Here is a 25,099-nt window from a genome sequence, read left to right on the forward strand (position 1 = left end):
TAAAGACAAACGGAAGGCTTCTGCAGCAAACACTAATGCCATACGCATGTTATGACTGATCTCAGGTTTATATTTTAACACATCAAACAGTGAACCGGTACTGCAAAAGAAGGGTGGGAAGTTAACATTGTCACCATCACAAACACAGACAATAGCAGGAGAAGAGCCGACTCCCTTGGAGTCCCCTGCCTTTCCCTCCCTGCTCAGCAAGGCTTGACTACAACTAGGCAATCTGCTCCCAGACGCTGTTGTCACGAAGCTCTGGTCACTTACGAGGGGCGAGAAACCATCGAGTGAGAACACCGATACTGATAGTACTACTGCTATTTTTACTGCTATTTTTCACATAATATGAACCCCCCAAAAAATTTTTAAAAGTCAAAAGTTGGCATTATATAAAGGTAGAGAGGGAGAGATTACATTTTATAACGCATGCCACCACCTCGGGGTTATAAAAAAACTTGAACACTTTCAATATAATATCCCACTGCCACCTAGAGGTTATGAAAAAGATATAGCCATACTTTCATTCCAATACGAAAGGGGTATGTATTACTGCATGTACAGTATATGTACAGTTGTGCTTACATGTTTACACACCGTAGCAGAATTTGTTTTAATTTCATAAATGGCAACCATAATTTTTAATGATTATATTTTGTTTAATAATAATGCTTTTCTGAAATGCTTGACAGTTTAATCTGAATCTCATTAAAATGAAATGAAAAAAATGTGTTTTGCATTGCCGTTCATGTTTTCTTTAAAGAATTGCACCCATCTTACAAATTCTCCCTGGGTAAAGCAAAGCAAACTTATTTATATAGCGCATTTCATACATGAGGTAACGCAATGTGCTTTACATGATTAAAGGCATTTGAAAACAAAGAGATAAAACATTTAAAATGGGATAAAAACAATAAAAATGACGAACAAAATATTTTTAAAAAGACAATTAAAACTGCATACAGTGCAAGTAATATGATAAAAAAGTAGATATATTCTAAAAAGCATGAGAAAAAAAGAAGAGTTTTCAAACTGAATTTAAAACATTCACACTAGGGGCTGACCTCACCTCTGTTGGCAACTTATTCCATTTGTGTGCAGCATAATAGCTAAATGCTGCTTCACCATGTTTGCTTTGGACTCTGTGCTCCACTATTTGACCTGAGTCAGACGATCTCAGAGCTCTACTGGGTTTGTATTTCGTAAGCATTTCTTTCATGTATTCAGGACCTAAATCATTTAGTGATTTATAGACAAGTAGCAGAACTTTAAAATCTATTCTAAAGCTGATTGGAAGCCAGTGCAAGGACTTTAGGATTGGCATTATATGCTCTGACCGCTTTGTTTTGGTCAGAACGTGAGCTGCAGCATTCTGAATGAGCTGCAGCTGTTTCATACTCTTTTTGGGGAGTCCAGTCAGAAGATCATTACAGTAGTCAAGTCTACTTGAGATAAAACCATGAATGAGCTTTTCCTGGTCGGCTTGACACATACTGTACTTCACGCTAGATATGTTTTTCTGATGGTAGAAGGCAGTTTTTGTGATTGTTGAAAGTCAGGTCAGAATCAATCAGAACACTGAGGTTTCAGACTTGGCATTTGTTTTTTTTTTTTTTAAAGATAGAGAGTCTAGGTGTTTACTAACAGCAATTCTCTTTTCTTTATATCCAAAAACAACTGTCTCAGTTTTGTTGTGATTTAGTTGAAGAAAATGTTGCCTCATCCAGTTATTTATCTGATTTAGACAGTGGCACAATACCTTAATTGAACTGTAGTCATCTGGATACACTGCTAAATATAATTATGTGTCATCTGCATAGCTATAGTAATCAAAATTAAAGTTTTGAAGAATTTGACCCAAGGGTAGCATATACTGGCTGAACAGGAGAGGTCCAAGAACTGACCCTTGAGGGACCCCATAGGCAGGTAGTCAAACAAATGAGCACAACTGTGTTTTCTCCTTTACTAAATAAATGTAGAATTGTGAATTTAATAATAAGAGCAAGTAAAATAAAGTGCTTAACTTCTGAATAAGTCTTTGGGAAAAAATACATAAATAAATACTTTCATGTTTTGATCATTTGCGAAGAAGAAAAAATTATGCATCATAAAAATGTGTTATACATAGGTTGACGATTTTTCCAGAATTTTAAGGTCAACTTTGGTGGTGCGCACTATGCATGTGTGCACATTATACAAGACAAATTACAGTATATGCTTGTCATTATTGATTTGTTATTTGTTGTTTTAGGTTTTCATAACCTCAATTCCATTGAATCTCCACCATACTATTTAATCTGTGTTCAATATTTATGGAAAGCACTTTGTTATAACTGTGATTGTTTTACTAAGTGCTTCATTGGAAAAAAAAAATTGAGCGAAGAGTTGAGTGTCTCAAGGTTGTGTGTTAAGTACACATGAAAGTATGTAAGATGCATGTACATACTGTGAGATTATGAGTACCTCGTTAAATTAGATAAGTATCATTTCATTGCTTCAGTAATACTTTGAGAACTGTTACAGTTATAGTGGAAATACATCATTCATGGTAAATTTTGTAATTCCAGCAGACAGCAAGTATACTTTGAAAAGATTGATCCTGTCATTGTTGATAGATATGCACTTGCTTAGCAACCAGTAGTTAGCAAGCACCACTTCCAAAAGGTGGCATAATCTATTGCAGCTACCGAACAGGGGTGAACGATGGAATCTATTCCACACGTAGATACTCACACATTCACCCATTCAGACATCAATGGACGGCTGCTGCCAAGCACGATGCTGCCAGGCCCACTGGGAGCAAATTAGGGTTCAGTGTCTTGTCCAAGGACACAGACAACGGACAAAGAGCCACAATTCGAACTACTGACCTTACAGTTAGTTACTGGACAATCGGCTCTACAAACCCACCTTCTTGCATTGCCTGAGGCTTCACTGTTTTTGTTTTGTTTTGTTTCGTTTAATGTGGAACAGAGTGTGATCACGATGTTTGGGGTGTACTGTCACTTGATGCACTTTGTGAATTTAAAGGTGATGTACAGATAACATTTATTCTTCTTCTTCTTATTATTATTCACTAGCACAAAAGCAAAACTCAAATTGTTTACGTATAGTGTGAATGCAATTGTGATTGTCACATTCAAGCCAGTTGTCAAATGACTAAAATGCCACAGATGCACAATGCTTCTATTTAACATCTTGTGCCTACATAAATAGCACTTTTGGAATAGTGTCATAAATGCAGTCGGTAATGTCTGGAGAAAGAAACATCTTTCAATAAGCAATAATGGCTTTCCATGTGAAGAAAACATAGGGCAGTCACTAAAATTACCCCTTTATATACCTGAATATATTATCTACTTGCTACATACAATCCATTAAGGAGACTCATCAGACTTACAACCTTCATTGAATTTCAAAATGTACAGTGAGCATATTTTGGATACATTAACCTGGGAGGGAGTGACATCTATTCACCAAAAAAAAGGAAACAATAATAATACTATTCTTAACTGCATGTTTTCATATGTCAAACTGTTGTCTCACATTGTGCTTGTAAATTCTACCAATAACTCACTTGAAATCATTCAAATAAGGTAATAATCAATGTGTGAGAGTGATTATGAAAGCAGTTATGTACTTAGTTAAACCGGAATTCAAAGAGTTCCCTTCCAAACATAGTAAGATAAACATTTTGGAGGGATTTTTTTCTTTTTTTGGGGGGAGGGGGGCAAGGGGGGTTCTGCCGCATAACGAAGATGCTGTGTTCAAAGAACTGTTTATCGTTTCTTTCAGCCAACTGTTATTTTGAAGAATGCAAAAGAGTGAACATGAGTCGGTCTTGAGCATGAGGGAAAACCAATGAGAGAACCCAAAGATACAAAGAAAACAATCATGCTTTTTTTTTTTGTTAAAAAGCAATATATGTGAAAGCAAATCCCCTAGTTAGAAAAAAAGAAGAAAATAAACATTTTCTGTCATACACTCAGTTCAAACATTCAACAGAGTCAGAACAGGACAAAAATGTTTATGATTAACACAAATCCAGTGAGCCTGTGAGCACACTTCATCACATTCACCCTCATGCAGTTATTGGCCTTTAGCACAGTGCCCCCTACTGACACCAGCAGAAATAGAACAGGGCAGCACAATGCATTTATTGTGAATGTACCAAAGTATAAGACCATTGATATGCCAATGAACAATTGGATCATTGAAAACAATTAATAGACTACATTTGGAATTATATGCATCCCAAGCTATGCATTTTTCTTGAGTTGTACAATGGAAATGTATTCCCCACCCTCCTCAACGTCTACAACATCATCCTTTTACTGATTTATTTTATTTATCCATCTAATGGAGTGTTCCAATGATCAACAAGGTAACTCAAATTTCGATTTTTGATGAGCTATAATATAAATCAGTACAGTTAAGGAAGAGGTGACGTCCCCAAAGAGTTGACACACCCCCTCTCCCTCTACCACATGTACTAGGAAGTAACGTAGTTTCACGGACAAAATGTTCATGCGGTTAATCTGCTTCACTTGGGGACAAAAAATAAAATAGAAATAGCTAATGAAGTGTCATTATACTAGATTACATTTGAGCCATGACATATCCATGACTTCTTTTGTTGTTTTTGATCATGCCTGATTGATTTCCTTTATTTAACTTACATCGGTAAGTGTGTGTGTATCCCACAAGCACGAACGTAAAGATGCCGATATGTGGCGAATTTGACTTTGTGGCTGTCAGGTCTTGGAATGTCTGACGTATGACGTGGGAGTGGGTGGGGAAAAAAAAAAAAACTCCACCATGTCATTAGTGAAATCAATGTGACAGAGCTCCCCTTTGACAATTCTAACTCACTGTCGCGCACATGCTGATATCAGCGCCCACCTGTGTCTAAGTATGTATCACAACCCCCGGGGGGCGGCTGCATCGGCTCGTACAAGGTTCTGCTGCCACTGTCGGAGCATAAAGCAGCTCTGGCTGCTCTGTTGTGGGGCCCTCAATGCGTCTCTAATAATCTACCCAGCATGTGTTTATCTTTGTTGGACCAGGTTGTGTGGGGGCGGTGGCCGAGAACAAGGAAAGCAAAGCAGACGAGCTCCTGCCAGCCAGAGTGTGAGGAGCCTGCAAATCCAGAGGGACCGGTGGCTTTTATGCGAGCGTGTTTTCGTGTCGGCTTGTGTGGTTTGATGAGAGTGATGTGAATCATATGCTACAGCCTTGTCCTTTGAAAAATCATCAACGGCATCAATTGAGGGGATTTTTAGGAGGCACACTTGTTACACCGAGGTACTCCATGTTGTTTACCACGGGAATGAGTCCCCTGGTAAAAAAAGCGAGCCAATCAATATACATTATGGTGTAATAAACAAAATTAGAATTGGTGGGTATCTTTGAGCATCCAGAAGAAAAATAGAAGTGTTTGGATCTGGTGGAGGTCTGACCTCTACAGTTATATACAACAAAGAATTTCGGGTCCCAAAAAAAAAAAATACATCAAATTTTGGTGGAGTTTTTACTTTTGTGCAATTCAGTATTTTGTTCCAATAAAAAAAAAATAACTACTGAAGCCGTACAGTTTATCAGGTGTCAGGTGCTGGAGAAAGAAGACCCTGGCAGTTTGGGCCGTTAACGAAGGACCATCCGCATCGGCATTGTTTTTGACTGTTGTGTTCCTTTTTTGAAATAAGGCACTAAAATGGTGGATAACTGAAAGTGGACCATAACTTAAATTTTGGCTCAGAGTACAAAGAAAAAAAATGTAACTCAAAAGACTAACTTGGCAAACTCAAACTCACTGTACAACTGAATTTTTTTTATTATTGTGTGCAAGAAGTTAAATTCAGATTTTGCGGTATCCACAGCTACTGTAAATGTTTTTTTTTTCCTTTTTTTGGGTAATAATCTTCATCTTAACGATGTAATTATGGTATCCACAGGAACTGTCTATGTAAGTTCATAATATGGTGCTGACTACATTAATGATTGGTGGTTCTGCTATTTATTGTAATAGAAAGCCAAAGGAGACATTATATTGCCAGAGAAGGACACCAATATGTGGGAATGGAAAAAGACACAAGACCCAGAAATATTGATTTATGTATTTATTTGTTAATTTGTTTTTACCTTAGCATTGTGATTGTTCAATACTTTTTCCCCCAGTTTATCAATAATTGATGTGCTATTTTTCAACATGTAGGTATATGTAGGAATCAACATACATTATGTTTTAACTGAACTCGTGTTAATTGCTTGTGGTGGTGTTGCACATTTCCGAAAATAATGTGATAACTTCATGGCATTTTATAATGATTGTTGTCCAAAACAGAGGGACACACACACAGAAAGACATGCAGTTGGGGGGTGCAATCAAGTACAGATCCAAATTTGGATTATTCACTCTTGAAGGTGCCAATATAACTCTCAAAAGATTTCTCTCAGGCTACACTGTAACCTACACTGTAACATGCTGTTAATTAGACCCCACTAGGAACTGCCACCATCAAAACACATGCACCATCACAGAGAAACACACAGCAAACGACTTAGGTGGTTCACACAGGGCATGATTGAAGGAAAAAGTGCTGCACAGGAGAAGAGTAGCAAATGAGTTATTTAGAGATACTGAACTCACGTGAGGCTCGTCTAATGTCAATGCATCCCCCTACCCACACCTTTAATGAACAAATCCGACTGATGTGACGAGAGAGATTCATGAGTGTGAGAGTCTAGATTGACTTGATGAGCGAACCACCATATCCCGACATCATAATATGGCTTAAGGCTTTCTTTTTTTTTTTTTTTTTTTTTTGACAATGCAGGCTTTAGATTTTTCCAGTTTTAGGCACAAACCTCAACATATCTGCTTGTCTTAGGGAGAAATTAATTCCATTAATTAATTATTACAATAGATTTATCAGGGGGGCTGTATGCATCATTACTTCCCTCTGAAATAATGAAGTAAGTCTGTTGGTAAGATTGGTTTGGGTAAAGTATCACGGCATGACAGAGCAAAGTCCATGAAGGCATGCTTGGAAACATTTCGTATGGAAGAACTTGACACAGGCCTGAACTCAAGATCATCAAACAGTATGGAACTGAAAACATGGTAAGGCTTATTTCAAAACGGATGAATTTGTCATTTCTGTAGGTAGGGTGTTATCATGTAAAATCTGCTCAACCAGTGGTTTATATTAGTCATATGGTATGGCCTTGGCACACTTGGAACCAGGTACTAACATTTTATCTGCTTTTAACTTGCTGATACCAAGTTTTGGCCTTGAAAACGCACACAAACAAAAAAAAGAAAGGAAAAAAAAACACTAAACTATATCCAAACCAGGTAGGTACTATGCAGTATAAAAGAGCCAGAAATGATACTTATACAATAGGTTTCCAAAGGTTTAGCACATGATTTTGGAAGACGTTTCAACAGTAGTCACAATATCAGTATTACTAGACTTAATAAAAAGTACAACAACACCCAGTCAGTCAGTACGTTTTCCTACCTGATGTGATTAAAATAAAAATCAAAGTGTATCAATCCCCTCAGGTTAATTGGTCTTTCACAGTACATTTGTGGAGATTCGCCAATCCTGGGGACGCCCGTGGCCTGTGCAAACTTTAATTAGTCGGTTTTACCTCACCCAGAGAGGGATTGTAGGAGAGTTTGAAAAGGTGAAAAGAAAGGTCAAGGAGAGTGAGAACACTGTAATGCAAATCTGCACATACAAAGTGTGATTTGTCTAGTCTTTAAAACTGCCAGCTCCCCTACTTAACAATCATTGGCCATGGCTGGATCGCTACTTTCCACGCGCCAAATCATTTATTCATAGACATCGACTGAGTCAGCACTCATAGGTCGATGCGGGCTCCTATTTCAGCGTAACTGATGACACACCTGCTGGTCAGTGGCCAGCGCACTTGGCCATCGTGGGTTTAAATATTATCATCAATGTGCATGCATGCAATGACGACAATATACATTAACTGGAAACTGAATTTTGCATGTTTAGTCGCTTGTACAGCTGGAATACTTGTACTGCTTTGTAAAAGCCTTACATAATTTTCTACATTCTCTGTTTATGAGACAAAGAGAATTTTGGCTGTGGGCAGACAACACATCACAACTGAGAGCGCAATAATCGTACACCTTTAATGTCAGGCTTGTCCAAAAACTTGGAGTTAATAAAGCATGCTAAAGAGGGCAGAACCAAATAGAAAAAGCCACAAAAACATTGCCACTCAAAGAAAGTTTTCAGCACAGGATTAATAAAAACAGCACTTAGAAAGTAACCTTTATTTAACATAAAAATAGGTACTGAAAACAAAAACGGACAACAAGCCCATCACTCTTGTTGACCAAGAAATAGAAATGCAAGGATACTGAAAAAGGACAATGATCAGGGATGTAGACAAGGAAGGTAATGCAGAGGGTAGCACTGACTGAACTTAGTAGGAAACAAAAGTAAATACAAGAAAATGCTTAAACCAAGAAAGCACCTTTCAGCGTTGTTCCAAACGCAACCAAGGGTTTGTTTATTGTGGATATAAAAAGTAAGATTGTGACATGTTCTTGGACTGAGACTTTCCTCCACGCAATCTCTTTCACAAACTATTTTCGTTTGTTGTATTTGTATGTGTTCTGTTTCCTCCCACACTAATTTATTTTCAGAAGAGCTGTTCTGAATAACATAAACTTATATGGCACCTCATTTTGCCATAATGACTTTAAAGAGCTTGAAAGCTGTGCAGGAGAAAGTTGGCGTGCCCTGCAATGCATCATTCAAGGTCATAAAAACAAAGCATGAGCATATTGCTAACTTAGCTAGATTTGAGTCATAGGAACCCAACACTTTGGTAACATTTCTACAGCATGCTGACCAACGGCAAATTAAAACCAGAGGATCTTTGAGACCACAGACCTTTATAAAGATGAGGAATAAAAAAAAAATCTCACAATGTTAAAGAAGGACACACCAAATAAAAGAACCTGAACTTCAATGCCGTAGAAAGAGACTAATTTAGAGGATTGATTTTTACCAGCATGTTTCGGTGAAGTTAGGTTAAGCATAGATATCAGTTAGATTGTATAGCATGTCAGGCTTTATGCAAAGTTAAGACGGGGTCCAAAGCAAAATTGTGCCTCACATTACTTGCACGAGTTTGATAGTGGGGTTATTTATACTGACTAAACGTGCATTTGCTCCGTATGAACCACGTTGATTTTCCTCCCTGCTTCGTGCTGTTCAGCAGGTCGTAAGCACACTTCCGTACGACCATGAAGTGTGGTGACCGGTGTGAACGCGGAAAATTCTAGAGGGCTTTGTTGGAATCTTGGTTTAAGCTTTCCAATGTGGAGTTTCCATGTTCAGCCTGTGCTTCTTTTTTTTTTTTTTTTTTTTTTTTTTGTCATAAGAAAAATGCAAACATGGTCTGAAGTGGCAGCACCAGTTTGAAGGACAGTTCTAGTAACCAGCGGACATAGCTTGCGTACACAACCTCTAAATATCTAATAGTGCAATTGAAAATCCAGTGGACTTACGTTTTTACAAGTATTCACTGTGACTCATGTGACATGACATAACTTGAGCTAAATTGGACTCTGACATATTGAAAATTTTCACAGTTCAGGTGTTTTTCCGTCCCTCAGTAAAGCTGTTGTTAGTTTTGGTCGATTTTCACAGTGACTGTGAATCACAATTTTATTCCTAATCATATTGGTCTATCCACCCCAGTCAGCTTTTTTTTAATGGCCTTTGTGAAGTAATTTACCTTGGCGTGGTTGGAAAAGTCATGCATGTTTATATTTTGACCTCATCCAGAACACACTCCAGAATTGATTGCTTAGCCATCCGCTGCTGGTGTCTGCTAACTGAACTACAAGTTTAAAGTTGTAATGCTGCAAAAAATCACTTAAAATGGGACTGTCATCTCTATAAACATTCTTAAATAGATATTGTAATGAAAAATAAATAACAGTATTCACTTCAATGTCTATACGGAAAAAAAAAAGTGAGCGGAGAGCGCGTCATCCATGCACAAAGTTGCGCAATTGACCCCTCCGTAGAAATTGCGTCCTCCGCATCGCTGACCAATCAGAGGCCATAGATCTGCATAAACCATGGCCCCTTGTTGGACCCGTAGTTCCCTCAGACAACATAGCATGGTCCAGTATAGCTTTTGTTAGCGTTTTATCGTGGATTTGGGTCCTTTAACAATAGATATGGTTAAGAGGTGTAGTCACGGATTTTATAATAGTGACGACAGGTATCATGAAAGGGTAGTTGGTGGAGTTCAATTCGTACCCTTTCCAAAACCGAAGACCCAGTACGAAAAATGTCTTCGATGGATCAAACTTTGTGGAAGACCGCATCATCAACTGAATCCATCAACCGGAACAGATATGTTTGCACAAAGGTAAGCCCTATATTTGATTTTCAATACGTCTCATATAAATGAATTAGCAGTTCTTCGCTTGCATAACATAGCTGCGTGTGAATGATTGACACACTTGATCTGTGTTGAGCGATATTTTGCGATGATCTGACTGCACAAACGTGTCTCTTTGTTGGCGGCTACCAAGCTAAGCTAAACCGGACTATGTTTGCACGAAGGTATGCCCTATATTTGATTTTCAATACATGTCTCATATAAATGGATTAGGATTTTTTCGCTTGCATAACATAGCTACGTGTGAATTATTGACACACTTGATCTGTGTTGAGCGATATTTTGCGATGATCTGACTGCACAAGCATGTCTCTTCGACGCTCCCGAGCTAACCTAAACCGGACTTTTTGTTTGCACGAAGGTATGCCCTATATTTGATTTTCAATACATGTCTCATATAAATGAATTAGCAGTTCTTCGCTTGCATAACATAGCTACGTGTGAATGATTGACACACTTGATCTGTGTTGAGCGATATTTTGCGATGATCTGACTGCGCAAACGTGTCTCTGTTGGCGGCTACGGAGCTCAGCTAAACCGGACTAGCGAGTCCTAAAAGCCTTCGACGTGCACCGAGACACCAAGACTGAAGGAAGGATGTTTGAGGACACTATAAAGTAGTGATTGTCGTACTTGGTCGGGACTTGCGTAGGTTCGGCACTAATTCAAGAATAATTATTGGGGGAGCGCGTGACGTTACACAAAGAAAACGAGAGAAACAACTCGTAAATCAAGCCTCACCTTCTTTTCCTTCATACGGCGGTTCACAAACGGCTATACAGATACACATACAGATTCTGCACACAAGTGTGATAGGTAACACGAAAATAGTAAACGGTCAATGACGAATTCGTCTTTGGGTTATAATATATTATATTATGTGGCTTCTCGGTCTTCCTCTGACTCCGGAAAGATCTCGCACTAATATCAATGGTTTCTCCGTCGATATGCATGTAAATACCATTGAAATACCCCTCGCTGAAATATTTGAAGCCCTGCTGTCTGCTCTTCAACGATATTTCACTGTTGGCTAAGAATGCGAGTGAGAAATCAGAAAGTAAATCGGACAGTTTCGCTCTATTCTTTTCTTGCTGCGCCGCCATTTTTGCTAATTGTTTGTCTGACGTTAGTGCACGTGGCGTGACGTCACTTCAGGGGGCGTGGTTAAGTGCCCTGTACGGTGGGGTCAATTGAGTGTCCCTCGACATCCAAGTGGTCGCCATATTAGTCGCGTCCTCTGACCTTGACGTCATCTTCACTTCCGCCGTTGAAAACGCGCAGTACCTGCTACTATGCAAGCCGAACAAGAGAGAGATATTCGGATTTTTCTGACACCCCTTCTGACAAGGAAGCTCTTTTTGAAAAGGACAACACCACACAATCGAGTGAAGTTACCGGGGCAATATTACACTATTGTTTCGAGCCCTCAGAGCAATATTTCACTATTGTTTTGAGCCATATTCAGATGATATCCGGGTGCTCACAGTCAAGCCGAGGCGCTTTATGCGGACACACGACTGAGTAACGCATTCTTGGCTGGGTTCTTCAGAGCCGCCCCCGTCGCGCAGCCTTCGCAGAAGCTGTGACCGCCGAACGTGGCGCTTCAGCCGGTGTGGCTGAGTTTCGGCGCCCGTGGTGGCATATAAGGAGGAGGTGGAGCCGAGCTATGCTGCTTTTAGGGGTATGTTCAAAATCGCCGCAGTATGCGATGAACACTATCGAGACGAGGCTGAGTGAGACATTGTTGGCTGGGCGACGCGCACATCAAGCATTTCATATGCGGCTTTTTTGTTACGCTATGAGAGAGACCGATTACGTGGTCCGCTCCAAACTATTATTTTTTTTTAGTAGCTGTATGCGCACATCAACACATTTCATACACGGATCTTTTGCTACGTTATGAGAGAGACCAATTACGTGGTCCGCCCCAAACTATAATTTTTTTTTAGTAGCTGTATACACACCTACCTGTTATTTGGAACCCACGAAGCTCTCGTCCTCTGCACCCGTGCAAACCATTTTTCACAACAAACAGGGTCTCTTACAAACTTATGAAAGGTAATTCCATTCTCCCGAGTGTTCAAGCAATGTCCAGCAATGCAATGAGTCGGCATTTTGGCTAACACAAAGGAACAATGAGCTACATTCCCGGAGGTAAAACTAATAGAAACAAACGAGTCCACGAGGGGGCACCACTGTCCTTTCCGTCACTTCCTGCTTCTTCTCGAAAACAAATCCCTCGAGAGGATTTTCATGGCGGGAGTCACAAAAAGGTGTATACGTCAAAATCTTGTTTTGTGGTGAATAAACACTTGGGACCATATTGGCTGTGGGTTTTTCATTAATAATGTACCAAAAATCATCCGTTTGACGACACTTGACCTTTAAAAATAATGAAGTGAGAAAATCACATGGAATATGAGCAATGCATTATGTTTAAAAGGACTTTTAAATGTGAGCAAGAACCATTGGATTATCCATAGAAAAAAATAATAATACATTTTAAAATGTTCTGTCATCATGAAAGATATGTACTGGTGTGTATAAGTGGTTATCTTGAGAGGGTTCAAATACATATTAAAAATAGACATTTTTGAAATATCTACAATATTGTAACTGCACTGCATAATTATTCTATTCTGATTTACCTCTATAGATTTGTCCGTGAAATGCTTGATTTATATTCCTTGCAAATGGTTCATTTGACTTGATACAGAACCATGACTCAGCAACTTAGCTGACAACTTTCCTAAACTTTCCTCTGCCTTCCATGCATCACTCAAAACTACTCAATCCAGCACAGCAGTGTATCCATCAAGTATTTCCTTCAAAACAAAAAACAAAAAACAAAAAAAAGGCGCCAATGTTCTTGTACTTGTGAGCTGTATTGGAAATGCAGTCCATAGTCTGCTGCCTGGGACCAAGTCGGGGCAGAGTTAATGAAGCTGCACCGGGGCTTTTCAATATGTGAAGCTCTTGGGACGTTGTCCTTTTTTAACAGGCAAGTCTTGTTGTTAATAAGACTAATACAAAAGTAGGCTGCTGTGCAAACACCGCAGACACTAGAAGAATGCGAAAAAATGTTGAAGTTATAATTTCAAAGTAAATATCACTTTTGAATAAAACAACTGTTTCTGGTTCTTATTTCCTTTTTTTATGCTGCATAGTAGATGCACTGGGATTATTATAAATGTCATGCGATGGTAATGGAGAGGGAAATAGGGTTAGATGTCTACGAGAACGTATAAAAACTGCTGAAAAAATAGAACATATGTAAATTTAACATTTACCTATCAAATGAAATCATGTAAATCACAATAACATAGTGTAGATATTCCCTTTGTTGTTAAGGTAAACTACACTACATTAATTATTTTTTCATTGTTAAATCAACAAAAGCAACCCAAAATGTATTCATTCAATCATTCATTATATACACCAGTTTTAGAATAAGATACCATAAAAAAGAACTGTTTTGAAATCTTCCTCTGACATTCCGAAAACATGCACGGTATTTTAAATGAAGGCTCTAAATTGCCCGTAGGTGTGAATGTGAGTGTAAATCATTGTATTGATATGCCCTGCAATTGGCTGCTGACAAGTTTAAATTATACCCAATGTCTTATCCAGTGAGCTGTAACCCGGGTGAGGATAAGCAGTAGAGATAATGGATGGATGGAAACTTATTAATCAACCTGAAGGGGCAAATTCATTCTTTGTTTAAGAAACAAAGGAAAATGAAAGCTTGATGAAGCTAACCAAATGTCAGGTTGCTTTGCCGTATTATACGCCACAGTCTTCACTTTGTTGTAGCAGTTTGCGTTTTTGCTCCCCTCAGTTTAATACCAATACAGCCAATAGAGTAGCGTGGGTACCTTACAACAACACCAGAAAAAGATGACAAAGCTAAAAGAGTTCATTAAACCTAGTCCAAAGGATCACAACGGGAGGAAAAAAGATGAACGTACAAGGGATATTTATTTTTAAAGTGAGATTCTGATGACTGAATTAGAACTACAGAAGGGCAGTAAATGTGCATGGGGGGGTGTATACATGAGAGGCTGTCGGCAGCAGGTATCAAAGACTGCTAATATTTAGAGGGCTAAAGTTAAAGTGCACTATGAAAGCCAGAATAGCTCTCATCTGAGAGGAGAAGATTAAAATCAGTGGGACATCACAGTAAGGCAATATGAAGCCGGAATTAGAGCAAATCTCTCTCTCGCTGCTTCACATACTCATACAAACACACGCACACACCCATACATGCACAAACATGCGCACACACACACACACAGAGTATCTGACAATAAAGCAATTACTTGTCATTAATATTTAAGAGCCCAATCCCCATTCATATGTGCTATATAAAAAAAACATGAGCAAGCTTAAGAACTGACCGTAGAGATAATCATACTAGGTCAAACAGTGAGAAATGAACATCAGGCTGTTTTGTGTTTTAGTTAGAAAAATGTATCCCGCTTGCACCAGCAATTAATGGCCCCACATCCAAAAAATGAGGAAAATGGTACAATTTGGGCTTTTTTTGTTTGTTAAAATGAAATGAAAACCTATCAAGATGGCTTGAAATAACTATGCACATTTAATCAGGGTTCTGTGATTTACTGGTTGGGAGTCTGGGTCTTCAGCAATCAAAATCATTAAGCAAAATGTATCGGGGTTATTGTTCAGTGACATTGGGAGACACGTGACAGGATGAGTATGTGCTCAAATGCCAATTGAGATCGTGTTTGTGGGGAACGCCCGGTAACCATTGAGCTGGATAGACCGTGGCCATTTCTCTTGAATAGAAGCTGGTCAAAGCGTAAGACAGACACCATCACGTTACCAGTTAAACCCTGACGTTATCAGTGAAAGCAGAAGATGATGAGATGTGACTATATTTTCAACAATAGTGCAGTGCAATGGAAAAACAGAGAGCCCATGGATACATTTTTTATCACACTTATCCTCTGTGGGGTTGTGGGTAAGCTGCAGCATATACCAGCTGAGTTTGAATGAGAGACCACTCTGGAATGCAGGGCACATTTCGATAAGCAACTATTCACACCTATAGATACATATAAATATTCAGACAATACTTCCATGAAGCATGCATGTTTTGAAGTGTAGGAGGAAACAGCACCCACAGAAGTAGGGCAATAACAGGAGAAGTAGAGAATTGAACCCACAACCTATTAGCTGTACGGCGGACATAACCAACAGAACAACGTGCTGGACATACTAACAGTCTCTGTAGCTCAGTCAATGCGAAATAAAATATTGTATAAATGGTCTGAGTAACACACGGCCTGCTGTCAGACTTCTAGGAAGCATAAGCCATCTCCTGATCACAAAGATACAATTGTTTTCAGTTTCTTGAAACGGTGTAAAATAATTAACCAGAATGTACCACATATTAACACAGACATTACTATGTGATAACACATAGCGGACTGCTCTGATAAATTATTAAGAAGGACGACAAAGACCTGTTTTAAATACCCATCAAAGTCTGTCTTTTCCCACTGTTGCTGTTTTTTTTTTTTTTTTTAACTGAATAATGTGTTCTATTTAGATTCCGCCAAGACTTTTATGAACAGAACTTCTAGGCACAGCCGAAGTGTAGAAGAGTTCCAGGTTAGTGGCCTCGGCAATGATCCAATCTCTGCTTTTTGCACATCGTGTGGTCTCTTTTGGCTTCGTCAAGACATAATTTTCAACTCTCACCGGGGCGGTTCCAACCAGAGTGTGAAGCGGCTGGGATGAGAATCAGCACATCCAAATCTGAGACCACGGTCCTTAGTTGGAAAAGGGTACAGTCCTCTCTCCAGAACGAGAATTGGATTCTGGTTTAAGTGGAGCAGTGCAAGTAGTTTGAGGTCTAGTTCATGAGTGACTGTAGAATGGAACAGGAGATAGACAGATTGGCGGTGCAGAATCTGTACTGATGCAAACTTTGTATTTGTCCATGATAGTGAAGATGGAGCTAAGCCAAAAAGCAAAGTTTTCAATTTACTGGTTGTTATGTTCCTTTCCAACCCTGAGCTGTCCCAGATACAAGCGCCCAAAATTAGTTGCCTTTAGAATAGGGGTGCTTAATGTGTTGATCGCGATTGACAAACACTGCCTCGGTCGATCGCGGGACTGCATGCCAAAAAAAAAAAAAAGTCATCCAATGTAACCTCTAAACTGTGTGCGTGTGCAATTGTGCAGCGCTGATGCAGTCTGTTCACAGATACTCTAATGCACATTGAAAGTAGAACATACAGCTATTCAGTTTGTGGCATTTTGCAATGTGGTTCAATGAGTGAGGGATGACTGGTTGTTACATCCAATGGCACAATTCACATACGTACTGTGCCACTGGTTCCTTTTAGGCAGCACACGGAACTTTCTCTAACACCGACCACTGCTCCACTACACACTCTTTTTCCGAGTTTAGAGATGAAAGTGGACTATCGTGAAAATTCATGAAAATACAAATGTGAGTAAATGAGATGGTGTGTAATTTTAAAATTCCACCTTGGCACAGCCTGATCCAGGATGAAAGCACAGACAATACAGTCCACAAAAAGTAAATTCTGTATTATAGATATAGGAGGCAACATTAACCTTAAAATGATTTGGGAGCATCATCCACCCCCCGTCGGTAGCTTGCAAGAGGCTGGCTTCTTGAAAAGTAGATCTTGAGATAATAAAGTCTTGGCACCCCTGCTTTAGAGGGTGTCTGGGCTCTCGGTTAAAGATATGGTGAGAAGCTCGTTCATCCGGGAGGGGCTAAGAGTCGAGCGGTTGTTCCTCCACATTGAGAAGAGTCAGATGGGATGGCTTGTGCGTTTGATTGGGATCGGTCCTGGAAACCTGGTGAATTGTTCTGGGCATGTCCCACAGAAAGGAGAGATACTGGACAATGTTGCGCGGCTGTTCTGGGACACCTGTGGTCTCCCAAGAAGACCTGAATGAACTGGCTGATGAGAGGGAGGTCGGGGCTTCCCTGCTAAAGCCCCCTCGCCCAGGATAAGTGGAAGAAGATGGATGGATGGATGGATGATGGATGGATGGATGGATGGATGGATGGATGGATGGATGGATGGATGGAGGATGGATGGATGGAGGGTTCTGTGTCAAAGCACACAGTCACAGTAATAAGAAACTTCACAGAGTTCTGTATTAATGGCACAAACTGATGAACGTCTGATGTACTAATTGTGTGTGATGTTTAAGTGAAATGGACTAATACAACTCACTACCAAAGAATTAATTCAGAACAAAGTATCAAAAGTGGTTTGCTATGTTAACTACATTAAACACTGGACTGGCAAAGCAGGACTGAAACTAATATTGTGTTACATAAGAAGAACGAGCTTCTTTTGCTGTCTTATGTAGTCTATGATAGTAGAAAACTTAAATTCACTGCCATTGACTGCTTTTGAAGTTGTTGCCCTCCCACCAAGTGGGAGGGCTCGCAAAGAATGAGTTAAGCAATTCTTAGTGTTGCTTTGTGGGCGTGAACATGTTTGACTACAGACTTGGAATTGTAGTTTACACCCCCAAGAGTGTTGGGTTACGAGTGCCATGTGGGGTCCATACCATGCTTCCGTGTGTTTGATCTGGTTGCCTAATTGACCCCGATGTTAATTAGTCAAGGTCCAAGCTCCATCTTAACCCCCTTACAGTTCCATCATTACAGTAATGGTGGCAGGTTCATTATAGCCCTGCTGTAGGGGATTGAAGAACTGCTATTCCCACTGCTGAGGTTCACTATGTTTGTGGTGGTGGGGGTGTCACGGTAAAGAAAATGACCTACATACCATTTTATTAGCAGCCAGATTACGCAGAAAACAAATCAGGTATGTCTGAGTAGGAAGTGTTATGCGGTAGGTATCACATATCCCTGTGCCAGGGCAGTGGAAGCAGCAGACTATTCTATGGCAACCTATTTTGGCATCCGAAAAGGGATATGTGGTAGATAAGCGGTAGAGAACCAATGGAAGGGATTTTTTTTTTTTTTAATTTATCCCCATCCCTCCCCCACAAGACAAGATGAGCATCTGATGTGCGCCGAGCCTCAGTTTACACCACACATACCTCTAAATCTACTTCCTCCACCTCAGTCTGCTCTTTGGAGCCAATCCCACTTACATCCAAATTTTGCATCATGACATGGATGTTCATAATTTAGATCCTGGTTATTTAAACCATGTAAACTTATTTTAACCCAACAACTAAAACAATCTGAATCAAGAATCAAGTGGAATCAAAATAAGGAACTGGAATCGCTCAAATTCAAATGATGCCCAACCATAGTCGTTGGTGAGGTTGACTCTTTTCCATCAGATTTTGTGCAAGACAGGTACGGGAAGAGCATGCAAACGCCACCCAAAAAGGCTCGTGCTGAATTTCAAACCATAACGTACAAATGTCAACCATTACGTCACCGTGTTTATTTTTAGAAAAAAATTCTTTTTAAAGGTAGTTAGCATTAGTTTGGTAGTTATGGCTCACAAAAATGATTACTTCTTGATTGCGTTTTCAATGACAGTCTGTTTAAGGCAGAAAACAAGTCAGGCATGAATAAATTGAAAACTCTATCAACTCTATCAGTTGCTGCCAAGTATAGCAACTACAAAGCATAACCCTATTCATCCCGAATGTTTGTTGACATTTGTTTTTAATGACCAGAACTGAAAAGATTTATTATAGCCAACCCTAATAGATGTAAGAGGGTAATTGTTAGAATGTGGGCCATAAACTAAAGAGACATAAACCTGACAGTTCCCAAGCACAACAATGAATGAACTACATGAGGCTGTCTGAGAACACAGCTGCTTAGTGTCTAGAGAATTTACAGCTACGTGGGCGCGGATTAATGATGTTTGCAAGAAGAATGGAAGAATACAAACAGTCTGGTGGTGGCACTGTGTGGGTGGGGCTTAATGATAAGAAAGACCCGAGCGCGGCAACAAAAAGAGCGATAGTAAAGATTTGGTAACTTCTGATCAAGAAATCTGTGAAACCAGCTAAAGATTAGCTTGTTTAAACAACTACAATTCATGAAGGGCTTCCTGCTCGTCCGTTAAACCGAAGCAAGTATTTTAAACGAGGGACAAGGGATCGGACAAGGACAGTCTCATCTCCTACATGAGTAATGCATCATTGTAGGTGAAGGGAGGAAAGGATGAAATGTGCCTCGCAACAACGAGACCTCAAAATGAAGGCTTAAAAAGTCTGATGGGATGTATTCATGGCTACAACCATACCGGCATCCCTAAAATTTTGTATCCAATCAATACTAATCATTGTCGAAGAAGCATAAAAAATACATGAGGCATTAATGTGTGGGATTTCAGTTTTAATTCATCAGACTATTTTAAAAGGAAGCTTTGTCCATCACCAGATGATGTGAGGCAACCAAGGAAACATTTCGGGGCTTGCAAAGTTTACCAGCATCCATCTTATTTCACATTGAAGTGCAAAATTTCCAGCTGAATGGATTGCCTTTCAAATGCACTGGGCCATGGCAACACACATTCAATCCTGGAGTGAATCTGATTTGATCCCGAGAGCCGCACAAAGGCAAAACCCACTGATTGATAAAGCCAGGCCATAGAGAAGGGGGGGGGGGGTGAGTCAATGAAGAAGCGTATTAAGAAGGAAAGCAATGGTGGTGAGAAAGAAGAGAAGAGTGAAAGAGAAGCAGAAAGCAAACAGTAACGGACGCTTTCAATAAGTCACGGACAGGTTGTTCTTAAAAGAACATTTCTTGCATTGTACACAAGATGAGAGGAAATAGAGATGAGTGGCTGTGATAATGTACTGTGAATTGTGGTACGCAATTTTTCTATCTCAGAGAATTTGATGCCGCCAAAAAAGAATAGAATTGACTTCCACACATTTCTCATTGTGTACCACACTGAGAGATCGCGGTAAGGCTTTATAAAATGAATCAATTTAGTGATAGTGTTACATTACATTTTCAATTTTGTAAAAAAAAAAAAAAATAGCTTGTTAAAAAAACACATTTAAAGAACCTCGCTTAGAATCTAAACTTCAGCAGGGATACATGACCCAGCTCACCAGTGACCCAAATTAGGATAAGCGTTATGGAAAGTGGATGGATAGATCTCTCTCTCGCTCTCTCTCTCTCTCTCTCTCTCTCTCGCTCTCACCGTCTTTTGTTATAATAAAAGTTGTATAACAAATGTTATTTGTTTCACACAGCCTTTTTTTTTTTTTTTACGCCAGATGCCCTTCCTGACACAACCCCTCATGGGGAGTAGAGGCCCTGGTGAGATACGAAATCACGACCCTTGGTTTGCTCTAACCACTGAGCTATGGGGCCTCTACATACAATTATTACATACAAACAATTATTCAAAGATGTACCTGTAAATCACAAAAGCTCGGCTATTTTTTTTCGCTTGATTTCTACTTTTCCAAGCTTTTTTTCTTAACACTTGGTGTTACTGGTTTACTGCCCTGACTTCCGTACAGACATCTTTGGTTCCACACCCACTCTGTTTTGATGCAAATGTCAGTATGAATGGTTGTCTGTCGATATGTGCACTGTAATTTAATCTCAACTATTAAATCCTTCTGCGCAAAGTAAACTGGGATTGAATCTAGTTCCCAACGACCCAGGACAGGATAAGTGGTAATGATAATGGATGGGCATTTGACAATCAGTAATTTCAAGACTAAAATGTTGAGATTAAAGGGAATCACACAAATACCATTTTTCTCACAAATGATTTATACATTTCTGTCTATTTTGATGGTTTTCCTGGGCAAACAATTAACTAATGTGATCATAGGCACTTAAAAATCCTGATAGACAAAAACTCAAGGGATATTATGTTGCGTTATCCTTTAAGAGACTTTCACTCACAATAAAGATTTGAAAATTCTGGATTGCAATTGTGTTCTTTTCTTTCCTTTGTGCTGTAACCCTTACAAATGTGGCTTTAACAGATGTATTTTTTTGCAACATTAAGTGAGGGCAGCTCAAGGGAATGCATTTCCACCTGCTTGCCTCATCTTGTGATACACAAGAGCACATACACTTAATACGTTCCTCTTAAGTTGTTGTTTTTAACCGAATTTGTTCATCCTGTTGAAAAACAGCATACACCGGTGAAGTATTTTTTACCAGTGAATAAGCAGAAACATAATGCTTCCAAGAAGCTGAGCTTACAATAGGAGACTCTTGCAACACCCATTTTACACATTTTAGTCATTTTCCACACAAAGCCACCGTGGCTAGCTCCACCCCCTCCCGAGTAGGTTGGATATCAAACATTAAACAGCATTTTTCATTCATGAGAAAATCATGTTCTGTTTTAACAATCCAGGCATAAGAGCTGATGCAGGGAAGTTGCTGCAGGGGTAATTGATATGGATCAAGCAAAGGTAACTCACAGGGGAAATGCTGGATCATAAATTCTCAACATACCAGCGGGGATATAACCTATCTATGGTGCTTTTTTAAACCCTAAAGAGTGGAAAATTGATTTTAATAAAGAATTCAAAAGGTCATTTAAAGGGGAATTAAAGTGGTGTATTTGTGGAGCTCCCCGTTGTGAGATGACGTCTGCAGTTAGAGATTATGACCTTTTGACCATTTGTTAGTTTTCACAAAAAATGAAATGAGTACCCATTTTGATTGAGCATTTTTAACATTTCTAAATATAGAGTCACAAAATGGTCATGACTGGTGTCGAAAAAGATTAATTGTTCCATTTTTTTTCTTTGTGTGTCCCTATCAGTGCAAAAAGTTTGAAATCCCAGATTTAGCCTTCAATGAACCTAAAACGCGCATGTTTTCAGAATGTGGAAGGAAGTCGGCGTACCAGAAGAAAACCCTTGCAATCATGAGAAGAACATGCATAAACCACACAGGAGGACCAGAGATGACATGTGAGCCCAGAATATTTCCACTGTAATGCAAATGAGCTAGCCACTATATAGTACTATACCATGCTGCCATAAACATCTTATGTGTTTATTTTACATCCATTCATTTTCTGAAACACTGAGCCTCACAAGGGTCACAGGCATGCTGGAGCCAATCCCAGCTATCTTTGGGCGAGTGACGGGGTACACCCTCAACTGGTCGCAAGCAAGGGCACATAAAGACAAATACCTACCAACAAGTGTCAATTTAAGAAATAAGGTTTCTAGCAGATAACCTTAGTTGAACTATGACTGGTGGTCTTGTCCTTACCACTTTATTAAGCCTCGCTGCACCCTTTTTTGCTTTTCATATTTGTCAGGAAATCACCCTGTGGGTATCGAGGCAAAATTTCCATGAATTTCTCAAATATATAGAAAACAATATTGAACTGGTTAATTTGAGAAACCAGATGCTTTCATAAAGCTACTGGTGTCCAAATAGATGTCGGGTGCATGTCTAAGGTTGTACGATTGAGTATACTGTAGTTATGTCTGCATAGCACGACAGAGGTCAATTTTTGAACTGGTCAGCACTTGGCCGGGCTTGAACTTCTCCCTCTCTCACTGTTAGAAATATTGGGGCTAAATACACACACATAAACACACTCTCAAGCGGGCGGTGGGGTGTACCACACCCCACATCACCACAAGGTAATAAAGTGCTTCCACATACACAATTACATACACAAACAAAGACTTCCTGTACAACGCTTGACTTATACTCATCAGAAAGTTATTAATGTTGCTGAAATAAACCAGGCTAGGACAAGAAAAACCCAGAGCAAAAAAAAAAAAAAAAAAAACACAAAGAAAGTTATTGAATGCACTCTAAGATGTAAGAGTGGTTTGGTCGACTGGAAAAGAACAAGAAACACATCAAGCCTAGTATAGAAACAAACGTATCCCTTTTGTGTTCCCACAGATAACGTTGATTGGAAAAACACAAGACTAGGTTGGGCGACAAAGAGCAAATACAACACGTAGTTGCATTGCAAGAAAAAATATATTAACATACAGCAGCAGCATTGCTTTTATGAACAGGCACAAAAATGAGTATTAACGGAAATGTTCCACTGTTCAATATTTTCGGAAAGGAAAGAAAATGTCAAAATGTGTGTGGAGATTAATGTAGGGAGGAGGGACTTGTGTGTGGGGGAGAGGGGGAAGGGGGATGGTGGAATACGAGTAAAAAAGGTGAGATGGCAGCTCATTTCTTACCTTTGCTCTGTGACGAGAAACAGTGAGAGAGCTGAGCAAACAGGTCGGGATTCTCAAATTTCTCCTCCTTCACTTTGATCCAGATGCAATTCTCCGCCATTTCCTGCGGCACTATCTGCAGTAACGCAAGGATTCCATTATCAGCCCGATCAGAGAGCGCAAAAAGTGCCACTCAAAAAAAAGTCTCAGTGGAAATTAGGCGTTTTCTCTGTGTGCGCACACAGACACTCTCACGCCCTTGTTTTTTGACTTCTTTGGAAGGATTTACACAACAGTTTAAAGGTTCCCAATTCCTATTGAATGTCTATATTCAATTTGCTTGATTCTTTGTACAGTACATTTAATGACACATATCTGATGTGGCTGTGCTGACAGAGACACAATACGTAAAACAACAAGTATACTTCGAAATCCAAATTGTAACGGGAACCCCCCCCCCAACTCCATCCCTCCCCCACAGTCAAGTGATGGGCACATTTGCATTTCTGTTGTTTTTTAATAATTATTTTTCGTAATGTATTTTATTTTTTAATGCTGTTCCGTATAAAGCATATCAAAATCAAGCCAGTTGATATGTGAATTGTGTCACTTGAATCATGTGATGTTAATCCACCCTAAGTAGGAAGGAGGAAACAAACAACCCAAACCAAAAAAAGACTTCACATTAGTGTTCTATTTCTGATAGCATGGGCTTGTCTTGGGATACTTTCAAGGCATTATATGTAATAATGCAGAACATAATCCAAATAATACTGATAAAACACGTACTGCAAGATTTGCATGTACAGCCAGAGCTGTAATTTTAAGTTAGAAGAAAAAAATTTTCCATTGAACCTTGTCATTTTGTTAAATAAATTACGAGAAGCAAATGTGTAATCCTTTTGTAATGGCGTCACCAAAAACAAGGAACATTTTTCAAACTTGTAGTTATACGATTATAAAAAAAGCACCCCAAAAACCTGCAAATAGGAGTTGTCAAGATTCTGTATTTGAGGTTGATGTCTCATCTTATAGACTCACAGGGACCTCAAAATTTATGCTTTCACACTCATAACAAGCAATGTCTTGAAATAATTCATGCTGTGTTCCTAAATAAAGAGTGAAACAAGGAAAATATGTCAGTACCATACCAGAACAAAAACAAGCACAGTGCCCTTGTTTCAAGGTATTTTATCTTGCTGATGTTTATGTTTTTGCACTGTATGTTGTTCTGATATGATTGCCCTGAGGGTGCATATCACTATAGAACTACTCTTGAAATACGGTCTTAAAATATTGATAGAAATAGAGGCTTGTAAGAAAAACAAAAAAAAAAGCCTAAAAGGTAAAAACTTTACAACTTCTCAATTTCTTACTGATATGTAACGGTTTAGCCAATGTATCATGTAAAAAGGATTTAATTTATATTCGTCTTCATGGCATCTGTAAAACTTTGCAGCACGACAAAGGACTCTTCTAT

At 39.3% G+C, this 25,099-nt stretch overlaps 1 protein-coding gene across 9 annotated transcripts in view; it reads right to left on the bottom strand.

Annotated features, from left to right (window-relative positions):
• The window catches only part of diaph2 (diaphanous-related formin 2), a 468,029-nt gene that overhangs the window by 239,215 nt on the left and 203,715 nt on the right, over window positions 1–25,099 (bottom strand). For all 9 annotated transcript variants that reach the window (XM_061834220.1, XM_061834223.1, XM_061834222.1 and 6 more), the window contains one exon: window positions 23,641–23,755. In XM_061834220.1, the coding sequence (XP_061690204.1) occupies window positions 23,641–23,755 (115 nt within the window). The remainder of the gene's footprint in view (window positions 1–23,640; window positions 23,756–25,099) is intronic.

The sequence above is a fragment of the Syngnathoides biaculeatus genome, chromosome 11 (assembly GCF_019802595.1).
Source record: "Syngnathoides biaculeatus isolate LvHL_M chromosome 11, ASM1980259v1, whole genome shotgun sequence".
NCBI classification, from domain to species: domain Eukaryota; kingdom Metazoa; phylum Chordata; class Actinopteri; order Syngnathiformes; family Syngnathidae; genus Syngnathoides; species Syngnathoides biaculeatus.